The sequence below is a fragment of the Labrus bergylta genome, chromosome 6, assembly GCF_963930695.1.
Source record: "Labrus bergylta chromosome 6, fLabBer1.1, whole genome shotgun sequence".
Taxonomy (NCBI): Eukaryota; Metazoa; Chordata; class Actinopteri; order Labriformes; family Labridae; genus Labrus; species Labrus bergylta.
Window position 1 is genome coordinate 7,501 of NC_089200.1, and position 27,500 is coordinate 35,000.

General features: G+C 46.8%; 1 protein-coding gene across 1 annotated transcript; it reads left to right on the top strand.

Moving 5' to 3' along the window:
• The first annotated feature begins 1,105 nt into the window (after positions 1–1,105).
• On the top strand, positions 1,106–27,110 carry wdr18 (WD repeat domain 18). Its single transcript, XM_065956358.1, is given in 11 exon segments — positions 1,106–1,284; positions 1,286–1,352; positions 1,615–1,725; positions 1,816–1,949; positions 9,765–9,906; positions 17,648–17,791; positions 17,986–18,050; positions 18,215–18,339; positions 26,345–26,508; positions 26,583–26,651; positions 26,869–27,110. Coding segments are annotated over 11 exon segments (1,284 nt in total). The 5' UTR covers positions 1,106–1,150; the 3' UTR covers positions 26,998–27,110.
• The last annotated feature ends 390 nt before the right edge of the window (positions 27,111–27,500 follow it).

Genomic DNA, 27,500 nt, shown 5'->3' on the forward strand with positions numbered 1-27,500 from the left:
TGGGTATCTCGGGTCTCGTTCACAGTGAGGCTGAGATGGAACATGACATTGACGGATGGATTGGTTCAGGTTGGTCAGTAATACGTTGTACCAAACCTTCATGGTGAAGAGGGAGCTGAGCCTGAAGGCTCTCCAGTAATTGCTCCATCTTTGTTCCAACCTGTGGAGACCTAAAGAATAAGATCCTGGATACAAGCGTTGTAAAGTTCTTGTCAAAGTCATCTGGTATTTCTTTGTTTGTGAACTAGATGCTAAAAAACTTTAAAGGATTATAATAATGAAGAATATATTACTGATCATATGAAAACAACAAAACAAACAGAATCATCAATCAATCATTATTTATCTGGAGACGCTTTAGAAGAAAAGCTTATGGGACAATATGCAGTAAGAGTTTCTCCTTTGTGTTCCTCGTGTTCCTGCTGTCCTCACTTCCTGCCTCTGAGTAATCTGTGACAGACTGTGATAGTAAAACAACTCTGCTTCTGGTCTGGTACATTGTGTGTTTTTATATTCACTCATTATAAGAGCATTATTTATTGCTGATCTGTCATGCATCATTTGTTACGTCTTACAAGCTCCACCCACTCAGTGACCCTTGATTGTACTGTGGATGTTGATAGGTGTGTGTGTGTCTGTCTGTGTGTGTGTGTGTGTGTGTGTGTGTGTGTGTGTGTGTGTGTGTGTGTGTATGTATGTACTCATGTTTTTTTACACAACTGATGTTTCTAATACATAAATAAAGTTATTTGAATTTGAATTCAATTCTATTTAGGTGTGTATTTTTACTTTGAAATAATAGTGGTATTATCAGAAGAAACAGCATTTGAATGGGTTGAAATTATGAAAATGAATATTAGTTATGAACAGTCACTTTGATTAGAAATTTAATTTAATTTATAAAAAATCTTGGCAGTCATTTCTATGATGGTTCTACTTTCTGGAGTTTCTGCTACGTGTCGCATTTATTTTAAGGGTGAATCCGCCAGAAAAACTAGACTAGAAGAAATCCATAGTTCGCCATCCCTCCTCCACTCCGCTAGGTGGCGGTGTGCATCAAATCGTTGGATGTCAACCGCTAGAAAACACGAGAAAGAAAAAGAATACGAAGAAGAAGAATCCCGCATGTGTAGTGTTGTTTAGAAGCAACATGGCGGCTCCTCTTGAGGTGATAGTGAGCAGTGACTCCGGTTCTCAGCTCTGGAACTGCACCGTGTTCGACCTGCACAGCGGCTCCAGCCTGCTCTCTTACCGGGGAGGGAACAGCTCCGCCCGGACTCTCACCCGGGGGGCAGCTGCTGTCCGCGCAGCTGGGGAAGAACTTCATCAACGTGTGGGAGATCCAGAGAAAGGTGTGTGTGTGTGTGTGTGTGTGTGTGTGTGTGTGTGTGTGTGTGTGTGTGTGTGTGTGTGTGTGTGTGTGTGTGTGTGTGTGTGTGTGTGTGTGTGTGTGTGTGTGTGTGTGTGTGTGTGTGTGTGTGTGTGTGTGTGTGTGTGTGTGTGTGTGTGTGTGTGTGTGTGTGTGTGTGTGTGTGTGTGCGTGCGTGCGTGCGTGCGTGCGTGCGTGTGTGTTCAGATCAGGGTTGAAACACATGACTTCCTGTTTGTCTGCAGGATCAGCTCCAGCAAAAGATCGTGTGTCCAGGTGTGGTCACCTGTCTGACCGCTTCACCCAATGGTGTGTTCCTTGCTGCCGCCATCACTGAGGCTGTTTACCTGTGGGAGGTGAGTCTGCTTCTTTTCAAATCTACAGTAAATGAAACTCTGTTGTCTGATTGGCTCAGGTGTTTATTCACTGTCATCTCATTGGCTCAGGTGTCTACAGGTAAACTGCTGTCGGTCCTCAGTCGTCATTATCAGGATGTCACCTGCCTCAAGTTTACAGATGACAGCAGCCATTTTGTTTCTGGAGGAAAAGACAACCTGGCCCTGGTGTGGAGTCTGTCCAGGTAACACACACCTGTACTCACACCTGTACGCACACCTGTACTCACACCTGTACTCACACCTGTACGCACACCTGTACGCACACCTGTACTCACACCTGTACTCACACCTGTACTCACACCTGTACTCACACCTGTACGCACACTGAGCACAACTGAGACTCCCTGACTCCCTAACACCCTGACTCCCTAACACCCTGTCCCCCTGACTCCCTGACACCCTGTCCCCCTGACTCCCTGACACCCTGACTCCCTGACACCCTGTCCCCCTGACTCCCTGACACCCTGTCCCCCTGACTCCCTGACACCCTGTCCCCCTGACACCCTGACTCCCTAACACCCTGACTCCCTAACACCCTGACTCCCTGACACCCTGACACCCTGACTCCCTAACACCCTGACTCCCTGACACCCTGACTCCCTGACTCCCTGACTCCCTGACACCCTGACACCCTGACTCCCTGACACCCTGACACCCTGACTCCCTAACACTCTGACTCCCTGACTCCCTGTCCCCCTGACTCCCTGACACCCTGACTCCCTGACTCCCTGACACCCTGACACCCTGACTCCCTGACTCCCTGTCCCCCTGACACCCTGTCCCCCTGACTCCCTGACACCCTGTCCCCCTGACTCCCTGACACCCTGACTCCCTAACACCCTGACTCCCTGACACCCTGACTCCCTAACACCCTGACTCCCTGACACCCTGTCCCCCTGACACCCTGACTCCCTGACTCCCTGTCCCCCTGACACCCTGTCCCCCTGACTCCCTGACACCCTGTCCCCCTGACTCCCTGACTCCCTGACTCCCTGACACCCTGACACCCTGACTCCCTGACACCCTGACACCCTGACTCCCTAACACTCTGACTCCCTGACTCCCTGTCCCCCTGACTCCCTGACACCCTGACTCCCTGACTCCCTAACACCCTGACTCCCTGACACCCTGACTCCCTGACACCCTGACTCCCTGACACCCTGACACCCTGACTCCCTGACTCCCTGACTCCCTGACTCCCTGACACCCTGACACCCTGACTCCCTAACACTCTGACTCCCTGACTCCCTGTCCCCCTGACTCCCTGACACCCTGACTCCCTGACTCCCTGACACCCTGACACCCTGACTCCCTGACTCCCTGACTCCCTGTCCCCCTGACACCCTGTCCCCCTGACTCCCTGACACCCTGTCCCCCTGACTCCCTGACACCCTGACTCCCTAACACCCTGACTCCCTGACACCCTGACTCCCTAACACCCTGACTCCCTGACACCCTGTCCCCCTGACACCCTGACTCCCTGACTCCCTGACACCCTGACACCCTGACTCCCTGACACCCTGACACCCTGACTCCCTAACACTCTGACTCCCTGACTCCCTGTCCCCCTGACTCCCTGACACCCTGACTCCCTGACTCCCTAACACCCTGACTCCCTGACACCCTGACTCCCTGACACCCTGACACCCTGACTCCCTAACACTCTGACTCCCTGACTCCCTGTCCCCCTGACTCCCTGACACCCTGACTCCCTGACTCCCTGACACCCTGACACCCTGACTCCCTGACTCCCTGACTCCCTGTCCCCCTGACACCCTGTCCCCCTGACTCCCTGACACCCTGTCCCCCTGACTCCCTGACACCCTGACTCCCTAACACCCTGACTCCCTGACACCCTGACTCCCTAACACCCTGACTCCCTGACACCCTGTCCCCCTGACACCCTGACTCCCTGACTCCCTGACACCCTGACACCCTGACTCCCTGACACCCTGACACCCTGACTCCCTAACACTCTGACTCCCTGACTCCCTGTCCCCCTGACTCCCTGACACCCTGACTCCCTGACTCCCTAACACCCTGACTCCCTGACACCCTGACTCCCTGACACCCTGACTCCCTGACACCCTGACACCCTGACTCCCTAACACCCTGACTCCCTGACACCCTGACTCCCTGACTCCCTGACTCCCTGACACCCTGACTCCCTGTCCCCCTGACTCCCTGACACCCTGACACCCTGACTCCCTAACACCCTGACTCCCTGTCCCCCTGACACCCTGACTCCCTGACACCCTGACTCCCTGACTCCTTAACACCCTGACCCCCTGACACCCTGACCCCCTAACCCCCTGACTCCCTAACACCCTGACTCCCTGACACCCTGTCCCCCTGACACCCTGACTCCCTGACTCCCTGACTCCCTGACACCCTGACACCCTGACTCCCTAACACTCTGACTCCCTGACTCCCTGTCCCCCTGACTCCCTGACACCCTGACTCCCTGACTCCCTAACACCCTGACTCCCTGACACCCTGACTCCCTGACACCCTGACTCCCTGACACCCTGACACCCTGACTCCCTAACACCCTGACTCCCTGACACCCTGACTCCCTGACTCCCTGACACCCTGACTCCCTGTCCCCCTGACTCCCTGACACCCTGACACCCTGACTCCCTAACACCCTGACTCCCTGTCCCCCTGACACCCTGACTCCCTGACACCCTGACTCCCTGACTCCTTAACACCCTGACCCCCTGACACCCTGACCCCCTAACCCCCTGACTCCCTAACCCCCTGACTCCCTGACTCCCCGACACCCTGACTCCCTGACTCCCTGACTCCCCGACACCCTGACTCCCTGACACCCTGACTCCCTAACACCCTGACTCCCTGACACCCTGACACCCTGACTCTCTGACACCCTGTTCCCCTGACACCCTGTCCCCCTGACTCCCTAACACCCTGACTCCCTGACACCCTGACACCCTGTCCCCCTGACTCCCTGACACCCTGACTCCCTGACACCCTGTCCCCCTGACACCCTGTCCCCCTGACTCCCTGACACCCTGACTCCCTGACACCCTGACTCCCTGACTCCCTGACTCCCTGACACCCTGTCCCCCTAACACCCTGACTCCCTAACACCCTGACTCCCTGACACCCTGTCCCCCTGACTCCCTAACACCCTGACCCCCTAACACCCTGACCCCCTGACTCCCCAACACCCTGACACCCTGACTCCCTAACACCCTGACTCCCTGACACCCTGTCCCCCTGACTCCCTAACACCCTGACTCCCTAACACCCTAACCCCCTGACTCCCTGACACCCTACTCCCTAACACCCTGACTCCCTAACACCCTGACTCCCTGACACCCTGACCCCCTGACTCCCTGACTCCCTGACACCCTGACTCCCTGACTCCCTGACACCCTGACTCCCTGACACCCTGACCCCCTAACCCCCTGACCCCCTAACACCCTGACCCCCTGACTCCCTGACACCCTGACCCTCTGACTCCCTGACACCCTACTCCCTAACACCCTGACCCCCTGACCCTCTGACTCCCTAACACCCTGACCCCCTGACCCTCTGACACCCTAACACCCTAACACCCTGACACCCTGACTCCCTGACTCCTTAACACCCTGACCCCCTGTCCCCCTGACACCCTGACTCCCTAACACCCTGACCCCCTGACCCCCTAACACCCTGACACCCTGACTCCCTAACACCCTGACTCCCTAACACTCTGACTCCCTAACCCCCCTGACACCTTGACCCCCTGTCCCCCTGACACCCTGACCCCCTGACACCCTGACTCCCTAACACTCTGACTCCCTAACCCCCCTGACACCCTGACCCCCTGTCCCCCTGACACCCTGACTCCCTAACACTCTGACTCCCTAACACCCTGACCCTCTGACACCCTGTCCCCCTGACTCCCTGACTCCCTGACTCCCTAACACCCTGACCCCCTGACACCCTGACTCCCTAACACCCTGACCCCCTGTCCCCCTGACACCCTGACTCCCTAACACTCTGACTCCCTAACACCCTGACCCCCTGACCCCCTGCATACGGTACACTATCCATGCTCAGATTGTCCTGAAGCAGTGTGATTGCTGGCCGGAAGTGGAATTTCAGAGATTGGGCTCGATTAATAAAAAAAATAGTAAGATAAATAGAATCTTCTTTCTACCAAACACTGACTGCTGCTTGTTGCCATGGAAACACACTTAAAGACAGAGGCACAGCAGTGTTTTCAGATCAGAATCCTCTGATCAGCTGATGGATCCAGAATCTGAACCAGGTCCTGCTGTCTGGTGAAGAACAGGGTTAGGGTTAACCCGAATCTGTAGGTATCGGTAAATATCCTCTTTACCCAACTCATTTTGCAGGTTCCTCAAAATTCTTTAGGTTTCTTTTTTGTATTATTCTACAGAAGGAGGTGATGCCTCGTTTAGTCCAGTGTTTGTACTTATTGTCCTGTAATGTCGGGAGGAAGTGTGGATGGAATGCCGGCCAGCTTAATAGACCAATCTCCCCGCGAAGCTGAAATCTCTTAACTACTTCTGACCAAGAATGTTCATTTTGATTGTACGGATTCTACTGCCAAGGTCGAGGGGGAGCAGGCTCCACCTCCCTCCCTCGTCATATATCCTCCTATTCAGCTGTTTGTAATTAACATCATATAGTTGTGAAAGATTTTTTGTTAAGAGGACACCAAGATATTTTATTTGCGGTTGATACCAATTCAATTGGTGCCTGTCCATTAATTGCTTTGAAGGAGCAAAGCGGAAGGTCAAAACTTGTGTTTTTTGGATGTTGAGTGTATAACCAGAGTATTGACCATATTTCTTCAGGATGTCCATAAGCAACGGAATACCAGATTCAGGATTTTTCATTGTTACAAGAACATCATCTGCGTACAGGCAAATTTTGTTTTCAACTCCACCTATGGTTATACCCTCCAGAGCGGTCTCCTCTCGAATAGCCTGGGCAAGCGGCTCTATAAAGAAATTAAATAGTAAGGGACTTAGTGGGCAGCCTTGCCTACATCCTCATTGCAGAACTATTTGGTTCGAGAGACACCCATTCACTTTTATCCTCGCCGTCAGAGAAGAATAGAGCATTCTTATGCATGGTATAAATATATCATTAAAACCAAATCTTTTCAAAACCTGAAATAGGAAGTCCCATCCTACAGAATCAAATGCCTTCTCAGCATCGAGGCTGAGAATGACTGCACTTAATGATTGATTGGAGATTTGATTAATGATATGGAGGGCTCTTCTTATGTTGTCGTGCGTTTGCCTTGTACTTACAAAACCTGTCTGATCCTCATCTATCAAGGAGGGCATTATTGTGTTTAGCCTCTTCGCTAATATTGCTGCATATGACTGAAATAAATGCCTCGTTCCATGATGGTGGGAGAGCTCCACCCCTTAAAGTAAAGTTAAAAGAGGCTTTTAATAAGGGAATCAGAGACTCTCTCATGTACTTATACCATTCTGGAGGGAATCCGTCACAGCCTGGTGATTTATTGGCATTTATATTTGAGATTGCACTATCAATTTCCTCGGTAGATTTTTCAGTGACTAGCTTGTCATTTAATTTTTTACCTATAGAGGGAAGATCTAATGAAGCAAGAAATTTTTGAATTGTGAGTCCGTCTGCTCGGTCCAGTTGTGTGTGTATAGTAGTGTATAGTACTTTTCAAATGCATTTTGAATTTCCTCTAATTTATTAGTAAACTTATTTGTAACAGGGTCCCTAATTTTGTGAATTGTATTGTAATTGTATCCTGCCTCATAATATCGTTGTTTCATGAATCTTAATTTCTTTTCAATTTCCTCACTAAGGATTTTATCTATCTCCTGCTCATTCACCATAAACATATTAACCTGTACCTGTGAAAATCCAGTGCCCAGTCCTCACATGAAAAACAAAACAAGATAAAACATTCACTGAACTTGTGAACAGAACCATCCTAATACCAAACAGGTCTTCCATTTCAGAGGATTCCTTGCGACCTCTTTAAAATAAAAAAAGGGGAATAGAAAAATTGGGTGGCTTGTTGTGAGAATCACCTGCATCGTTCATTGTTCCAACATAAATTCAAGGGGAGGTCCCAGGTTGTATAGCCGATTAGTCTTTGTTACTGGCTCATTATAATCACAGCAGAGTAGGGTATTTGTCTTTCAGCCAAAGGGCCAATAGACTAAAGGGAGAAAATATAAACATTTCTCCATGGAGAAGGGCAAAGGCATTACTCATCAACTGGGGCATCCTCTCGGTCCCGCCTCTGAAACTCCCTCAGCCTCTCACGTATGCTCCCTTGGTAGGTGTGCGCGTTCCCAGCTCGTCGAATCCCTGCTGTACTCCATGGCAAGAGTTCGTTAATAGACTCCACTGTGATCTCCTTGGATTTCCTCATAAGTAGCGGTCCCACTGTGAATCCACGTCTCCTTAGATCCTCCGAGGCTTCCTCACCACTGTTGTACGTGACCTCGCCTGAGTCAAAGTGTACGCGCATCTGGGTCAGCGGTGTTTGAAAACGAATATTCTTTTCTTTTAGTACTCGTTTAATTGGGTTGTACTGTAACCTCATTCTTGATTCAAAAGGAGAGCCTTTAAACTCAAAACTTCTTTCTGGCTCAATGGACGTACTCGATCTATTTGACAAGACTGCAGAAAAGCAGAGCCGCTGCACATCTCTGTGATATTTACAAAGATGGGGCTTTGGTGAATCCACTGAGGAGCTTCTTCTCTCCATCCCACTACCACAGCCTTACAGAACCTGATAAATATTACAGCTCCTCCCTCACCGGATAATCTTTGAACATTTTAGTCCAGGTTTTGGGCTAACCCTGTGCAGAGTCTGCATCGATGACAGGAATGAATGACCTGCTTGTAGCAGCTGGTTTTAAATCTCAGCGTAACTTTTGACCCAGTGGACCGCACAATAAGAAGTTAGTACTCCCTCTAACTGCTCCGTGAAGTCAGTACACTGTATTCTAGATTTTTCCATACAGACTGGACACACAGAAAAAACAAAAAATTGTTGCTCTCCAAACCACTGTGCAAATTGCAATAGTTTAAAACATTATAAAAGATGGCAAATTCATATGTAAATACAGAAATATTCAGATAATGTCCAAAACAAAAACAACAAATGTGCATGGACTTGAACTATGTATAAATGTATATAAGGCACTAACTAGTGAAAAGATGGCGCTCTAAATGCTGCTTTAATTTGAAGTCTTAAGTCTTAAAGTGACAGATGCAGACGCTTCTGGTTCCTGATGGGGGGGGGGGCACTAATAGTTATAAAGTGACTTCAGTGTACAGAGCTTTTTTTGGTTTTCCTGTTGAGATGGGGAGAGAGAGAGGGTTCAGCTTCCTGACCGCCTGGTGGATGAAGCTGTTACTGAAACTAAGATCATAATGTTCCACACCATCGCCTAGTCTCTGAATTATTCAAAAAAAATAAAACCATATGTAAAAAATCTTGGAATCATATTCGCCCATAACCTCAAATTTGAAAAAATAAATCAGTACAGTCTAGAGCTGACCAATAAATTGATATTAGCATATCCAGTGATCAAGTTTCATTGTATTACAGTAGCAGTTGTCTTTCACCAGCAGAGGGCGCTGTATGGATTACAACAAACATCATCACTCTGCAGAGTGTCGATGTTCATAGTCAGTTACTTTCCAGTCGAGTGACTATCTCGTCTTTGTTATAAATCTTTTCCACAAGTCTTTCATAACAGGGATCAACACAGTAAATATCTATATTTATCTACAGATCAAATAAAGATCTAAGAAACATATTGGCAGATACATTTCAGTTTTAAATGGACCATCAGAAATAAATCGTCCCATTCATACACATTCACACACCGGCAACAAAGCAGTGGGAGCAATACGGGCTTATTTTTATTCCCTCGCCTGCAGCTGATACCCTAACTGACCTTGTTTAATGGAAGTGCGTGTGTGCGTGTGTGTGTGTGTGTCTGTCTTAGTGTGATCCAGCTGGACTCAAGCCACACCCCTGAGCCGCGTCATGTCCTGTCTCGTCACTCTCTACCAATCACAGACCTGCACTGTGGCCTGATGGGAGCTCAAGCCAGAATCGCCACCGCCTCCTTAGACCAAACTGTCAAGGTAAGACTGAGTGTAATCACCTGTACAGGTACAACAGGTAGACTTTATTATGTTGGCAGCGTGTCCTGCTGTGAGAGCGATTGAATAAACAATGTTCACCTTGAAGCTATAATCCTGTTTAAACCTGTTCATCACCTCCACTTTGATTATTATCTTCAATTTAATCCAAAGTCACTTACAAAGCTAGAGGATCACTTTAACACCTGTAAAAGTCACACAGGTAGACGAGTGAACAACTCGACATCTCCAACCTGCTCCAAGAAATTAAAAAGTATTTCATTATGACACAAACTCCAGAACAGGTGAGAGATCAGACTGAACAGGTGAGAGGTCAGGTGTTGATGTGTCTCAGCGTGCCCCATGATGCTCTCTCTCCCTCTCCGTCTGTCTCCCTCTGTCTCTCTCCCTCTCTGTCTCTCCCTCTGTCTCTCTCTGTCTCTCCCTCTGTCTCTCTCTCCCTCTCCGCCTGTCTCTCTCCCTCTCTCTCTCTCTCTCCCTCTCTGTCTCTCCCTCTCTCTCTCTGTCTCTCCCTCTGTCTCTCTCCCTCTCTCCCTCTGTCTCTCTCCCTCTCTCTCTCTCTCTCTCTCTCTCCCTCTGTCTCCCTCTGTCTCTCTCCCTCTCTCTCTGTCTCTCCCTCTCTCCCTCTCTCTCTCTCTCTCTGTCTCTCCCTCTCTCTCTCTCTCTCTCCCTCTCTGTCTCTCCCTCTCTCTCTCTTTCTCTCTCCCTCTCCTCTCTCTCTCTCTCCCCCCTCTCTCTCTCGCCCTCCCCCTAAAGTCTCTCTGAATGAGACGTTTCATGAACTAGGTTTGGTTTGAAGCTTTTCCCATCTGTTGAAAGACGAGCTGAATGTTTCCGTCAGAAAGCAAAACTGTTGATTAAAAACCAAGCGTGGACATGGAGATAAAACTCTTCTGTCACAGTGTTACTGAACAGGAAGTGAATTAATGGGGTGCTGATAAATCCTCCCAGAGGCTCTGAGTGTGCGCTGCTCATCTCTGGTGTCTGTCTTCTGATTGGTCGGTGGCCCTGTGGGGACAGACGCTGTCGTTGCTCTTAAAAAAACCTTCATTAAACTCAGACTTACAGATTCTATTAATAGAAATGGTTCAGACTCGGGTCTCTGCTTCTCCTCACAGTCCACTTAGATCCACATCTGGCCCCGGTGAGTCTGATTCATAAACATGTACTGTGTACTTATGTGTGTACATAATGCTAGCATAGTGTGTACGTGTCAATCAATCCTTATTTGTATTGCTTCAATTCATGTTGATCAGACAAGGCCGTCCACCAACGATCCAGAGGAATCTGAGAGCCCATTAGTATGATATTGATGCACAGAGAAGGAGGGAGAGATAAGAGGTCAAGGTGCCTGTAGTCAAAGCATATAGCAGCATAACTGAAAGCTGGTCGATACCTTACATAGTTATAAGTCTATTCTTAAAAGTACTGGTAGATGATTACGAAGGTGAGGAGCCTGAGGCTCTACCTCCCATAGTACATTTAGAGACCGTAGGTACCACGAGCAGGCCTACATTCTGGGAGCGTAATGTTCTCGAAGTGTAGTATGGCACTAGTAGCTCTTGTCCTTGAAATTTGCCTGATGTGAGAGCTTAAGGACATATCTTGATCAAATAGAACTCCTAGATTCCTAACAGTGTTGCTAGATGCCAGGCTGATGTCATTAGGGACAGTCATATCATTAGAAAAAGTTAAAAAAGACATATCTTCAGTCTTCTCTGAGTTAAGCAGCAAAACATTTCTGGTCATCCAGGTCCTAACGTCCTTAAGGCACGTTTCTAGCTGACATAACTGACTGGTGCCATCGGGCTTCATTGATACATAGAGCTGAGTATCATCTGCATAACAATGAACATTTATGGAGTGTTTCCTCATAATGTTTCCCAGAGGAAGCATATATAATGTAAAGAGAATCGGTCCAAGCACTGAACCTTGTGGGACTCCATGGCAAACTTTAGTGTGCATAGAGGACTCATTATTAACATGTACAAACTGAGATCGGTCTGATAAGTAGGATTCAAACCAACTTAAAGCAGTCCCTGTAATTCAGAGTAATTCTTCTATTCTGTGTAATAGGATTTGATGGTCAATAGTGTCAAAAGCAGCACTAAGATCTAACAAGACGAGCACAGAGAGAAGTGCGTACGTAGTGTGTACGTAATGTGGTTGAACTGAGATTGTGATGTTCCTGGATGAAATCCAACAGATGATTTGTTCAACTGATCATAAATTGATTTGTTAAATCAGTGGGCTTCTCTTCTCGTTGTCCTTTCAATGCTTTTTTAATTTTGGTAAAATCCCCTCTGACATAAATCACAGGCGGCGGAGCCAGAGTCCGCTAGCTGGGACCATCACAACAGATGGCGAGCTGAGCGAGGAGCTGTGGATATTCAGACGTTAAATCATAAAGTTTTCAAATAAAGTGTGTGTGTAAATGCCTTGAGTTAATTTGATTATGTTTTAATGTTATTATTGTTATTTTTTAATTATATATGATGTTATATGTAATTAAATATTTGTTTAATTTTCATAATAATGTGGACTGTTTTAGAGATAATCAGATTTATATAGTCAGAATAAGAAATACTTTATTAATCCCAGGGGGAAATTCGGTGTTACAATTGCTCTTCACACTTAACAGCAGTAGGAAATAAAATAGAATAGAGTTGATAAAATAAGCAACAAGTACCAATTAGGGCTACAATAATAGGATATATACAAGATAAAGCATTATGAACATTATGAATGTACAAGATGAACTGTGTTAAACAGATATTGCACAGTGTATTGACCAGTTTGCAGACAGATTGCACAGTTTCAGAGTTAAATAATATGTCCAGGTTAATAATCCAATGTCCGGGTGTGTGATTCTTAGAGGGAGGAGTTATAAAGTTTGAACGCCACTGGCAGGAATGACCTCCTGTGTCGTTCTGTGGTGCATCGTTGGGGGATCGGTCTAGCACTGAATGTGCTCCTGTGTCTGACCAGTACACTGTGGAGTGGATGTGGGACATTGTCCAAGATTCGATTCAGCTTTGACAGCATCCTCCTCTCTGACACCACCGTCAGAGAGTCAAGCTCCACCCCAATAACGTCACTGGCCTTGCGGATCAGTCTGTTGAGTCTGTTGGAGTCCGCTACCCTCAGCCTGCTGCCCCAGAATGCAACAGCAAACAGAATAGTACTGGCCACCACAGACTCATAGAACATCCTCAGCATCGTCCTGCAGATGTTACAGGACCACAGCCTCCTCAGCAAATAGAGGCGGCTCAGGCCCTTCTTGTAGACGGTGTTTTTTCTGTGTTTTTACTTCAGTCTAGTTTATTGTCCAAGTCCTCTCCCAGGTACTTACATTCCTTCACTCTGTCCACACTGACCCCCTGAATGGAAACAGGGCTCAGTCGCTAAGGTTAGCTTGGGTCACATGATGTGAGTTGCTAGGGTTAGCTTGGGTCACATGATGTGAGTCACTAAGGTTAGCTTGGGTCACATGATGTGAGTCGCTAAGGTTAGCTTGGGTCACATGATGTGAGTCACTAAGGTTAGCTTGGGTCACATGATGTGAGTCACTAAGGTTAGCTTGGGTCACATGATGTGAGTCGCTAAGGTTAGCTTGGGTCACATGATGTGAGTCACTAAGGTTAGCTTGGGTCACATGATGTGAGTCGCTAAGGTTAGCTCGGGTCACATGATGTGAGTCGCTAAGGTTAGCTCGGGTCACATGATGTGAGTCGCTAAGGTTAGCTTGGGTCACATGATGTGAGTCGCTAAGGTTAGCTTGGGTCACATGATGTGAGTCGCTAAGCTTAGCTTGGGTCACATGATGTGAGTCGCTAAGGTTAGCTTGGGTTATATGATGTGAGTCGCTAAGGTTAGCTTGGGTTATATGATGTGAGTCGCTAGGGTTAGCTTGGGTCACATGATGTGAGTCGCTAAGGTTAGCTTGGGTCACATGATGAGAGTCGCTAGGGTTAGCTTGGGTTATATGATGTGAGTCGCTAGGGTTAGCTTGGGTCACATGATGTGAGTCGCTAAGGTTAGCTTGGGTCACATGATGAGAGTCGCTAGGGTTAGCTTGGGTTATATGATGTGAGTCGCTAGGGTTAGCTTGGGTCACATGATGTGAGTCGCTAGGGTTAGCTTGGGTCACATGATGTGAGTCGCTAGGGTTAGCTTGGGTCACATGATGTGAGTCGCTAGGATTAGCTTGGGTCACATGATGTGAGTCGCTAAGGTTAGCTTGGGTTATATGATGTGAGTCGCTAGGGTTAGCTTGGGTCACATGATGTGAGTCGCTAAGGTTAGCTTGGGTCACATGATGAGAGTCGCTAGGGTTAGCTTGGGTCACATGATGTGAGTCGCTAAGGTTAGCTTGGGTCACATGATGTGAGTCGCTAGGGTTAGCTTGGGTCACATGATGTGAGTCGCTAAGGTTAGCTTGGGTCACATGATGAGAGTCGCTAGGGTTAGCTTGGGTCACATGCTCAGTCGCTAAGGTTAGCTTGGGTCACATGATGAGAGTCGCTAAGGTTAGCTTGGGTCACATGATGAGAGTCGCTAAGGTTAGCTTGGGTCACATGATGTGAGTCACTAGGGTTTGCTTGGGTCACATGATCAGAGTCGCTAAGGTTAGCTTGGGTCACATGATGAGAGTCGCTAGGGTTAGCTTGGGTCACATGATGAGAGTCGCTAGGGTTTGCTTGGGTCACATGATGTGAGTCGCTAAGGTTAGCTCGGGTCACATGATGTGAGTCGCTAAGGTTAGCTTGGGTCACATGATGTGAGTCGCTAAGGTTAGCTTGGGTCACATGATGAGAGTCGCTAGGGTTAGCTTGGGTTATATGATGTGAGTCGCTAGGGTTAGCTTGGGTCACATGATGTGAGTCGCTAGGATTAGCTTGGGTCACATGATGTGAGTCGCTAGGGTTAGCTTGGGTCACATGATGTGAGTCGCTAAGGTTAGCTTGGGTTATATGATGTGAGTCGCTAGGGTTAGCTTGGGTCACATGATGTGAGTCGCTAAGGTTAGCTTGGGTCACATGATGAGAGTCGCTAGGGTTAGCTTGGGTTATATGATGTGAGTCGCTAGGGTTAGCTTGGGTCACATGATGTGAGTCGCTAGGGTTAGCTTGGGTCACATGATGTGAGTCGCTAGGATTAGCTTGGGTCACATGATGTGAGTCGCTAGGATTAGCTTGGGTCACATGATGTGAGTCGCTAAGGTTAGCTTGGGTTATATGATGTGAGTCGCTAGGGTTAGCTTGGGTCACATGATGTGAGTCGCTAAGGTTAGCTTGGGTCACATGATGAGAGTCGCTAGGGTTAGCTTGGGTTATATGATGTGAGTCGCTAGGGTTAGCTTGGGTCACATGATGTGAGTCGCTAGGGTTAGCTTGGGTCACATGATGTGAGTCGCTAAGGTTAGCTTGGGTTATATGATGTGAGTCGCTAGGGTTAGCTTGGGTTATATGATGTGAGTCGCTAGGGTTAGCTTGGGTCACATGATGTGAGTCGCTAGGGTTAGCTTGGGTCACATGATGTGAGTCGCTAGGGTTAGCTTGGGTCACATGATGTGAGTCGCTAAGGTTAGCTTGGGTCACATGATGTGAGTCGCTAGGGTTAGCTTGGGTCACATGATGTGAGTCGCTAGGGTTAGCTTGGGTCACATGATGTGAGTCGCTAAGGTTAGCTTGGGTTATATGATGTGAGTCGCTAGGGTTAGCTTGGGGTCACATGATGTGAGTCGCTAAGGTTAGCTTGGGTCACATGATGTGAGTCGCTAGGGTTAGCTTGGGTCACATGATGTGAGTCGCTAAGGTTAGCTTGGGTCACATGATGAGAGTCGCTAAGGTTAGCTTGGGTCACATGATGAGAGTCGCTAGGGTTTGCTTGGGTCACATGATGTGAGTCGCTAGGGTTAGCTTGGGTCACATGATGTGAGTCGCTAAGGTTAGCTTGGGTCACATGATGAGAGTCGCTAGGGTTAGCTTGGGTTATATGATGTGAGTCGCTAGGGTTAGCTTGGGTCACATGATGTGAGTCGCTAGGGTTAGCTTGGGTCACATGATGTGAGTCGCTAGGATTAGCTTGGGTCACATGATGTGAGTCGCTAGGATTAGCTTGGGTCACATGATGTGAGTCGCTAAGGTTAGCTTGGGTTATATGATGTGAGTCGCTAGGGTTAGCTTGGGTCACATGATGTGAGTCGCTAAGGTTAGCTTGGGTCACATGATGAGAGTCGCTAGGGTTAGCTTGGGTTATATGATGTGAGTCGCTAGGGTTAGCTTGGGTCACATGATGTGAGTCGCTAGGGTTAGCTTGGGTCACATGATGTGAGTCGCTAAGGTTAGCTTGGGTTATATGATGTGAGTCGCTAAGGTTAGCTTGGGTCACATGATGTGAGTCGCTAAGGTTAGCTTGGGTTATATGATGTGAGTCGCTAGGGTTAGCTTGGGTCACATGATGTGAGTCGCTAGGGTTAGCTTGGGTCACATGATGTGAGTCGCTAGGGTTAGCTTGGGTCACATGATGTGAGTCGCTAAGGTTAGCTTGGGTCACATGATGTGAGTCGCTAAGGTTAGCTTGGGTCACATGATGTGAGTCGCTAGGGTTAGCTTGGGTCACATGATGTGAGTCGCTAGGGTTAGCTTGGGTCACATGATGTGAGTCGCTAGGGTTAGCTCGGGTCACATGATGTGAGTCGCTAAGGTTAGCTCGGGTCACATGATGAGAGTCGCTAGGGTTAGCTCGGGTCACATGATGTGAGTCGCTAAGGTTAGCTTGGGTCACATGATGTGAGTTGCTAAGGTTAGCTCGGGTCACATGATGTGAGTCGCTAAGGTTAGCTTGGGTCACATGATGTGAGTCGCTAAGGTTAGCTTGGGTCACATGATGAGAGTCGCTAGGGTTAGCTCGGGTCACATGATGTGAGTCGCTAAGGTTAGCTCGGGTCACATGATGTGAGTCGCTAAGGTTAGCTCGGGTCACATGATGTGAGTCGCTAAGGTTAGCTCGGGTCACATGATGTGAGTCGCTAAGGTTAGCTCGGGTCACATGATGTGAGTAGCTAAGGTTAGCTTGGGTCACATGATGTGAGTCGCTAAGGTTAGCTTGGGTCACATGATGAGAGTCGCTAAGGTTAGCTTGGGGTCACATGATGTGAGTCGCTAGGGTTAGTTCGGGTCACATGATGTGAGTCGCTAAGGTTAGCTTGGGTCACATGATGTGAGTAGCTAAGGTTAGCTTGGGTCACATGATGTGAGTCGCTAAGGTTAGCTTGGGGTCACATGATGTGAGTCGCTAGGGTTAGTTCGGGTCACATGATGTGAGTCGCTAGGGTTAGTTCGGGTCACATGATCAGAGTCGCTAAGGTTAGCTTGGGTCACATGATGTGAGTCGCTAAGGTTAGCTTGGGTCACATGATCAGAGTCGCTAGGGTTAGCTTGGGTCACATGATGTGAGTCGCTAAGGTTAGCTTGGGTCACATGATGTGAGTCGCTAAGGTTAGCTTGGGTCACATGATGTGAGTCGCTAGGGTTAGCTTGGGTCACATGATGTGAGTCGCTAGGGTTAGCTTGGGTCACATGATCAAAGTCGCTAAGGTTAGCTTGGGTCACATGCTCAGTCGCTCGCGGTCACATGAGTGAGGTTTCTGCCGCTCTGTTCTCTGGCGGCCATGTTTGGTCTCTGACTCATTGAGGTGTTTGTGGTTCCTTCTGTCCAGGTGTGGGAGCTGTCCTCAGGTGAGCTGCTCCTGTCCATCCTGTTTGATGTGGAGATCATGTCCGTGACCTTTGACCCCTGTGAGTACTTCCTCTTCTGTGGAGGCAGTGACGGCAACATTTTCCAGGTGTCTCTGTGCAGCCAGGTGAGTGTCAGCATTACCCCCACACCAAACACACAAAACTCACTCACACAATAACACTCACATGGAAGGTGTGTGCTGTCGTTAACCTCTGTGTGGAGTGGGAGGGGCTTATTTAAAAGCTGGTTCTGGAGTGGGTGGGGCTAATTAAACAGCTGGTACTGGAGTTGTCTGTTTGATCTGTGTTTCATCTGCAGAGTCTCAGTCGGGACAAATCCTTCACATCTGACAACGACGGGAACCAAGTCTTCAAAGGACACAGGTGAGAGACCCTGACAGGTGTTTACTGAGGCTGTTTGTCTCTTTAATATAAAGACACAGGTGAGAGACCCCGGCGGGTGTTTACTGAGGCTGTTTGTCTCTTTAATATAAAGACACAGGTGAGAAAATTACAAACTACACACTACACATCTCTGTGTCTTTCAGGAATTTGGTCACATGTCTGTCTGTGTCGATGGACGGGACTCTCCTCCTGTCGGGGTCACATGACGAGACGGTTCGACTCTGGGACATCCAAAGCAAACAGAGTGTCCGCTGCCTGTCTCACAAAGGTAAGCCCCCGCCCCCTCTTCAATCTGTCCTTTATAAACTTCAAACTCCAGCCTTATCTGTCCTTTATAAACTGCAAACTCCAGCCTTATCTGTCCTTTATAAACTTCAAACTCCAGCCTTATCTGTCCTTTATAAACTGCAAACTCCAGCCTTATCTGTCCTTTATAAACTGCAAACTCCAGCCTTCAATCTGTCCTTTATAAACTGCAAACTCCAGCCTTATCTGTCCTTTATAAACTGCAAACTCCAGCCTTCAGTCTGTCCTTTACAAACTACAAACTCCAGCCTTCAATCTGTCCTTTATAAACTACAAACTCCAGCCTTCAATCTGTCCTTTATAAACTACAAACTCCAGCCTTCAGTCTGTCCTTTATAAACTACAAACTCCAGCCTTCAATCTGTCCTTTATAAACTACAAACTCCAGCCTTATCTGTCCTTTATAAACTGCAAACTCCAGCCTTATCTGTCCTTTATAAACTGCAAACTCCAGCCTTCAATCTGTCCTTTATAAACTACAAACTCCAGCCTTATCTGTCCTTTATAAACTGCAAACTCCAGCCTTCAATCTGTCCTTTATAAACTACAAACTCCAGCCTTCAATCTGTCCTTTATAAACTACAAACTCCAGCCTTCAATCTGTCCTTTATAAACTACAAACTCCAGCCTTCAGTCTGTCCTTTATAAACTACAAACTCCAGCCTTCAATCTGTCCTTTATAAACTACAAACTCCAGCCTTCAGTCTGTCCTTTACAAACTACAAACTCCAGCCTTCAATCTGTCCTTTATAAACTACAAACTCCAGCCTTCAATCTGTCCTTTATAAACTACAAACTCCAGCCTTCAGTCTGTCCTTTATAAACTACAAACTCCAGCCTTCAATCTGTCCTTTATAAACTACAAACTCCAGCCTTCAATCTGTCCTTTATAAACTACAAACTCCAGCCTTCAATCTGTCCTTTATAAACTACAAACTCCAGCCTTCAGTCTGTCCTTTATAAACTACAAACTCCAGCCTTCAGTCTGTCCTTTATAAACTGCAAACTCCAGCCTTCAATCTGTCCTTTATAAACTACAAACTCCAGCCTTCAATCTGTCCTTTATAAACTACAAACTCCAGCCTTCAATCTGTCCTTTATAAACTACAAACTCCAGCCTTCAATCTGTCCTTTATAAACTGCAAACTCCAGCCTTCAATCTGTCCTTTATAAACTACAAACTCCAGCCTTCAATCTGTCCTTTATAAACTACAAACTCCAGCCTTCAGTCTGTCCTTTATAAACTACAAACTCCAGCCTTCAGTCTGTCCTTTGACTGTAAATTAGTCATAATTTTATTTGAGTCAAATAATTCACCCTAAAATTAGCTTTATCATTTGAATTCTGATCACTAGTCACTTCCAGTTTTAAGCCTGTTTTGATGTGTAAGCTTGTTGTTAACATGCTGTTAACATGTTGTTTACATGCTGTTAGCATGTTTATAGCCTGTGTAAGCTTGTTGTTAACATGCTGTTAACATGTTGTTAGCATGTTAACAGCATGTTTATAGCCTGTGTTAGCCTGTTTTGATGTGTAAGCTTGTTGTTTACATGCTGTTAGCATGTTTATAGCCTGTGTTAGCCTGTTTTGATGTGTAAGCTTGTTGTTAACATGCTGTTAACATGTTGTTAGCATGTTGTTGGCGTCTTTGAAACGTGTTCAGAGTCTGTGTCTGCTGCTGCTGGTCCCTGAATGCAGCGTATCTGTGGCCAGGTTTTCTGGTCTCGTTGGAAATAATCGCTCTGACGGGAACATGAAGACGAGACTGACACTTTGTAATTAACTGAATCCTCTGAGTTCAAATGAGCGTCAGCAGAAAATAATCCTCCGTTAGCCGACACACGGACTGATGTCACGCTCCGTCACGCTCTCTGACTTCCTGTGGACTGGAGTCCAGAGAAGAAGAAAAGGAGGAAAACATCCTCAGACGCTTCGTCTCATCAGAAAGGATTCTTTTCTTTGAACATTGAAACAGGATTAAATGATTTAATCCAGACCAGTCAAGGAGGATCAAAGTCAGAGATCGTCCCTCGCCACAAACCGATGAACAAGCGAGCAGTTCAAGTGACGAGACGCAGCTTCACATTATCTTTCATCGATGGTCACATGACCCATTGTTTGGTTATTTACCTCAACATTTTAAAAACAGAATTGTTCCAGTTTGTGTCTTAAATTAGAAACAGACGTCTTTAAAAACAAGCGATGTTTATGAACAGATGGAACGTTTGAGGTTCAGTCAGAGTTCATCACGACGAGAAGAAAACAAAATGTCAACATGTCAAATCTGTCCAACTAAAGAACATCCTGAACACATCTGCTTCAGGCGTCAGAGTGAGACCTCCTCTCATCACAACCAGCTCTGACACCAGCTTTCCACAAGTAACATTACCACAGACACCTGAACACAACACGATGCATTAAAGAAGGACACCTGAACACAACACGATGCATTATAGAGAGACACCTGAACACAACACGATGCATTAAAGAAGGACACCTGAACACAACACGATGCATTAAAGAAGGACACCTGAACACAACACGATGCATTAAAGAGAGACACCTGAACACAACACGATGCATTAAAGAAGGACACCTGAACACAACACGATGCATTAAAGAGAGACACCTGAACACAACACGATGCATGAAAGAGAGACACCTGAACACAACACGATGCATTAAAGAGAGACACCTGAACACAACACGATGCATTAAAGAGAGACACCTGAACACAACACGATGCATTAAAGAAGGACACCTGAACACAACACGATGCATTAAAGAGAGACACCTGAACACAACACGATGCATTAAAGAAGGACACCTGAACACAACACGATGCATTAAAGAGAGACACCTGAACACAACACGATGCATTAAAGAGAGACACCTGAACACAACACGATGCATTAAAGAAGGACACCTGAAAAGAATACCCTAACCCCTGAACACATGATCTCCTGACCCCAGTCTCTGTATCTATTCAGACCCGGCTCTGACTTGACTTTCATTGAAATAACAGAGTTCTATATTCTTAAAAACACGACCCATCAGAAAATACCGATGTGTTGAACATTTTGACGACCTCACTGCTTTTAACATCGCTGAGCAAAAAAATGCTGAGTCAGAGCGACTGAATGTGTTTGGCCACAGACAGGGTGTTTTCTTAGTGTGTGTGTGTGTGTGTGTGTGTGTGTGTGTGTGTGTGTGTGTGTGTGTGTGTGTGTGTGTGTGTGTGTGTGTGTGTGTGTGTGTGTGTGTGTGTGTGTGTGTGTGTGTGTGTGTGTGTGTGTGTGTGTGTGTGTGTGTGTGTGTGTGTTGGCAGCTCTTCGGGACTCTCTCTGATTTGTGTCTCTATTTTGGATCTCGTTCAGACCATTAGTGTAATTCCTGCAGTTGGAGCGAAGCGGGCGATCAATATTTGTAACTGAGTGTGAAAAGATTTTATATTCGCACAACAAGCAGGAAGTCAACTTTCAGAACAAACCTGCGTCCTCCATCACAGTTTAAAGACTGATCTTAGATCTGTTTAAGAAGTATCCTCTAACCATCATAATTACCATCATCATCGCCATCATCATCATCAACATCATCATCACCATCGCCATCATCACCATCACCACCATCATCACCATCATCATCGCCATCATCACCATCACCACCATCATCATCATCATCATCATCATCATCACTATCATCATCAGCACCACCATCATCACCATCATCATCATCATCACCGCCACCCCCATCATCATCATCATTATCATCATGACCACCACCACCACCCCCATCATCATCATCATCATCATCATCATCATCATCATCATCATCATCACCACCACCACCACCACCACCATCATCATCATCACCAACAACCCCCTCCCCACCGGATTGTTGATGGACGGTTTGCCTCCCCCCACCCCCTTGCTCCCTATCCCTCTTCCTGCATCTTATCCCATCTCTCCCCCTATCCACTTCCAAGCCTGGTGCAGTCTAGACCTGTGAAGGCTGTTTCGTCATGAGCCGAGGATCCGGCAGAAGATTTCTGCCTTTTAATAAGGCAGTTTTTCCTTACCACTGTAACTTTTGCTGCTTTGCTAAAGTGCTCATGATGGATAGGTCGGATCTTTGTAACATAACAATGAGTAAAGTCTTTTTTTTTTTTAAAGATTTATTTTGGGCTTCTCGTGCCTTTAATGCAGAGAGAGGACAGTGGATAGAGTCTGAAACCAGGGAGAGAGAGCGGGGAATGACATGTGAAAAAGGGGCCACGGGTGGAAGCGAACCCGGGCCTACCGCTCAAGACGAGAGTCTCAATACATGGGACACGCGCCCTAACCATTGCCCCACCAGCGCACCCCGAGTAAAGTCTTTTACCTGCTTTTTGTAACATAACAATGAGTAAAGTCTTTTACCTGCTTTTTGTAAAGTGTCTCGAGATAACACTTGTCATGAATTGACGCTATACAAATAAAAATTGATTGATCACCATCATCATCATCATCACCATCATGACCTTAGGTTAAGTGCCTTGCCCAAGGACATGTTGCTCAGCTGGGGATCGAATCCCCGACCTCTCAGTTGAGAGGCAACCACTCTACCAACTGAGCCACAGCCGCCCCTGTGAAGTGTATTAAAGTGTCCTAAGGGGTGGTGAAGTGTCTTGAGGTTTCCTGAGGAGAAGGTCTGAAGTCAGGCCTGTCAGGATTCAGTGTGAGAAGATGTTCTCTGATGAAGAACTGTGAAACTGTGGATCATAGTAGATCTCTCTGGATCGTAGTAGATCCATGTGGATCACAGTAGATCTCTCTGGATCGTAGTAGATCCATGTGGATCACAGTAGATCTCTCTGGATCGTAGTAGATCCATGTGGATCACAGTAGATCTCTCTGGATCAGAGTAGATCCATGTGGATCACAGTAGATCTCTCTGGATCAGAGTTGATCTATGTGGATCAGAGTAGATAGTGGATCGTAGTAGATCTATGTGGCTCACAGTAGATCTCTGTCCCTCAGAGGGCGGTTGTGGCTCAGTTGGTAGAGTCGTGGGTTCGATCCCCAGCTGAGCAGCATGTCCGATGTGTCCTTGGGCAAGGCACTTAACCCAGCATTAAATATCAATACTTTTTTGATTTGGAGGGTCTGCTGAAGCATCTGTCACCTCTGAGGTCACCTGGTGGTCATGCTCTTGTTTTCATTTCCTTGCGTTGCTCTTCTTCTCTCAGGCGTCTCCATGTTTTATTCAGGTGTTCAGTATCAGATTTTTGTGTGAAATAAAAACAGATTTTCAGAGACGTGTCAGCGCTCAGAATTAAATATTCAGCTCACATCATGTTTCTGTATATGAAGAGTTTCACACGCCTGCTGCTCAGGCAGAAATAAACCTGCAGCAGTAATATTCCAGTTACCCATCCATCCATTATCTATACCACTTTTCCTGTTCGGGGTCGCGGGGGGTTGGAGCTGATCCCAGCTGTCATTGGTCGAGAGGTGGGGTTACACCCTGGACTGGTCACCAGCCAATCACAGAGCTGACATATAGAGACAGACAACCAGACACACTCACATTCACACCTACAGACAATTTAGAGTCAGCAGTTAACCTAACGAGCATGTCTTTGGACTGTGGGAGAAAGACGGACTATCAGTATAGAACTCGCACAGAATATAGGGATTCGAACCAGGAACCATCTTGCTGTGAGGAAACAGCGCTAACCCATGCACCACCACCTTGATTCACTTTTAATGTGATATTAACGTGAAACTCAGCTGAAGATAAGGGTTAGTTCACTGACTCACACACCTGAAATGTGAGTCGCTGAGCTGATCAGTGAATATCATGTTCAGCAAGGAGAGAGACGTCGTTTCCTCACAAAGGATCTTTGGCTGGTTTCAGACGCATACAGGAAAATATTCAAAAGACAAAACTGATGTTAGAATAAATCTGAACTGTTGGAGAACTGAATTCATTTTTTATCTTCAACATGTTGAGAAGTTTGAAGTCTTTCTGTAGGTTTGACTGTTTCTGTAGTTTTTTTTGGTTTTTTTAAAGATTTATTTTGGGCTTTTCGTGCCTTTAATGCAGAGAGAGGACAGTGGATAGAGTCTGAAACCAGGGAGAGAGAGGACAGTGGATAAAGTCGGAAACCAGAGAGAGAGAGGACAGGATAGAGTCAGAAACCAGAGAGAGAGAGGACAGTGGATAAAGTCGGAAACCAGAGAGAGAGAGGACAGTGGATAGAGTCAGAAACCAGAGAGAGAGAGGACAGTGGATAGAGTCTGAAACCAGAGAGAGAGAGGACAGTGGATAGAGTCGGAAACCAGAGAGAGAGAGGACAGGATAGAGTCGGAAACCAGGGAGAGAGAGGACAGTGGATAGAGTCAGAAACCAGAGAGAGAGAGGACAGTGGATAAAGTCGGAAACCAGAGAGAGAGAGGACAGTGGATAGAGTCAGAAACCAGAGAGAGAGAGGACAGTGGATAGAGTCTGAAACCAGGGAGAGAGAGGACAGGATAGAGTCGGAAACCAGGGAGAGAGAGGACAGTGGATAAAGTCGGAAACCAGAGAGAGAGAGAGCGGGGAATGACATGCAGAGAGGGGCCACGGGTGGAAGCGAACCTGGGCCTACTGCTTGAGATGACAGTCTCAACACATGGGACATGCGCCCTAACCATTGCGCCACCAGCGCGCCCAAGTTTCTGTAGTTTTTAATGTTTTTAAATGTTTTGTAGTTTTTAAATGTTTTTGTAGTTTGTTTCTGTAGTTCTTGGTTGTCTAAAGTGTTTCTGTTGGACTCTTGATATCAAACTTTGATGTTCAGAGTTGCTCTCAATGTTGGGCCGTCCAGCTCATGGACTGAAGTGCAGAAAGCTGCAGCAGTATGAATGTTTGATGAGTGATATGAAGGACGGCTCTTTAAAGACCTGAAAGATACTAAAAAGGCAACTTCATTCTTTAAACAGTGAAATGACTTTTAGAGTGTGTTCTGATCTTTTTATGATCTGAAGTCTTTTTAAGTTGAATTCAGGATTCAAAACAGAAAGCTCTGTTTATTTTCAACCTGAAATTTAAATTAGCCCTGAAAGTGTTTCCTGTACGGACTTAACCTGAGCAGGTGTCCGAGCTACATTTACGACTGACACTTTGGACGGTCTGCACTCTCTCTCTCTCGCTGCTGGAGTTCATGTTACAAGCAGCGACATTTTGCTCTGCTGGAGATGTTTTGTTTTTTGACCCTTAAGTGATGTCTCAAATAAAATACAAACTTTTAAATGCTGTGTTTTAATTGTTTTCTGCAGCTGGTTAATGCTGATGTGAGGGTGCAGTCTCTGTTTAGCTACGTCCACTCTCCCCGCATGCTAAGCTCCTCCCCACAGGCTTAGCTCCTCCCCGCATGCTAAGCTCCTACCCACACAGACTTAGCTCCTCCCCACAGGCTTAGCTCCTCCCCGCATGCTAAGCTCCTACCCATACAGGCTTAGCTCCTCCCCACAGGCTTAGCTCTTCCCCACTGGTTTAGCTCCTCCCCACAGGCTTAGCTCCTCCCCACAGGCTTAGCTCCTCCCCGCATGCTAAGCTCCTACCCACACAGACTTAGCTCCTCCCCACAGGCTTAGCTCCTCCCCACAGGCTTAGCTCCTACCCACACAGACTTAGCTCCTCCTCACAGGTTTAGCTCTTCCCCACTGGTCAAGCTCCTCCTGACAGGTTTAGCCCCTCCCCACAGGCTTAGCTCCTCCCCACAGGGTTAAAGTTTAGTGGTGGTGGTTGTCGGTTCTCAGCCAATGGAGAGTCAGTGTTTGATCAATCAATCAATAATTCAGCCTTTGTATAAATAATTAAATAAAAAACATTAAATATTGATTTCCTGCAGCTCTGAATGAACCCCACTCTTCACCGTCTCCATGGTAACAGAAACATGAACAGTTCTTTGGTCTCTGACATCACTTCCTCTTTCTGTGCAGGTCCAGTGACAAACGCCATCATAATGGCGGCTCCGGCGAACATGTTTCTTCCCGACAGTCGGCCCGCCCTCCCTTTACCGCGCTTCAGCCGACACCTTCACGCCACTGAGGGCGACGGGGGGGAGGCGGGGGAGGTGTGTGTACGGCTCGGACTCTACTCACAGGTAAGTCTGCAGGGTGGATGATACCTTTATCTCACAGAGGCTTTTATTTTGAATGGCTCTTTCCTTGTTTTCAGGAAGAGGAGGAGTCATACCTGCAGAAAGCTGATAGGCTGAATGCTTTGATCAATGCTGTGACAGACAAGGTGAGGGGGGCGGGGCTTGTGAGGGTTTATTAAGGTTACGTAATGTGACGTGTTTGAACATCCCCCTCGGAACGGCACACACACACACACACACACACACACACACACACACACACACACACACACATGGGTTACAATGGGGAAAAAGTTGCACCAGTTTGAAAATGATTTATTTTTAGATGTTTAATGTGTGTGTGTGTGTGTGTGTGTGTGTCAGTCTGTGTTCGGTGACGGGGAGAATTCGAAGGTTCGTGTTTCCGAGCTGGAAGAAGAAGTTCAAACTCTGAAGAAAGTCAACAAAGATCTTTACGACTTCAGCAGCCAGCTGCTCACCAAGCCCACATAGACACACACACACAATGTACACAATGTACACAATGTACACACATACACAGAAACCAACACAATGTCATGTGACTTTTCCTTGTTTCAAAATAAAAGCTTTTGTTTTTTCTATGACTTCCTGTCTGCTGTGAGTTCATTATTAAAGACAGAGGAAGTTTCTGAATATCCACAGTTCAGTAGTCAGTACTTTATATCATAATATAATATAATATAATATAATATAATATGATATAATATGATATAATATAGTAATGTAATGTAGTACTTTTCAGTAGGAGTTTCAGTAGACTGAACCCTCGTGGTTATTTTTTGGGTCCACCTCAGTATACTGAACATTTCAGTATGGATACTAACTTCCTGGTTTTATGCAGTATGGATCGGATGAATCCTTTCAGGAAATGAATTGTGTTTTACCCACAATGCTTTGCGAAATTAAACATAAATTGTCACGTCACGTCCGCCTCCAAATCAAAACAAACGAGCGTGGATTAATAGAATACATTT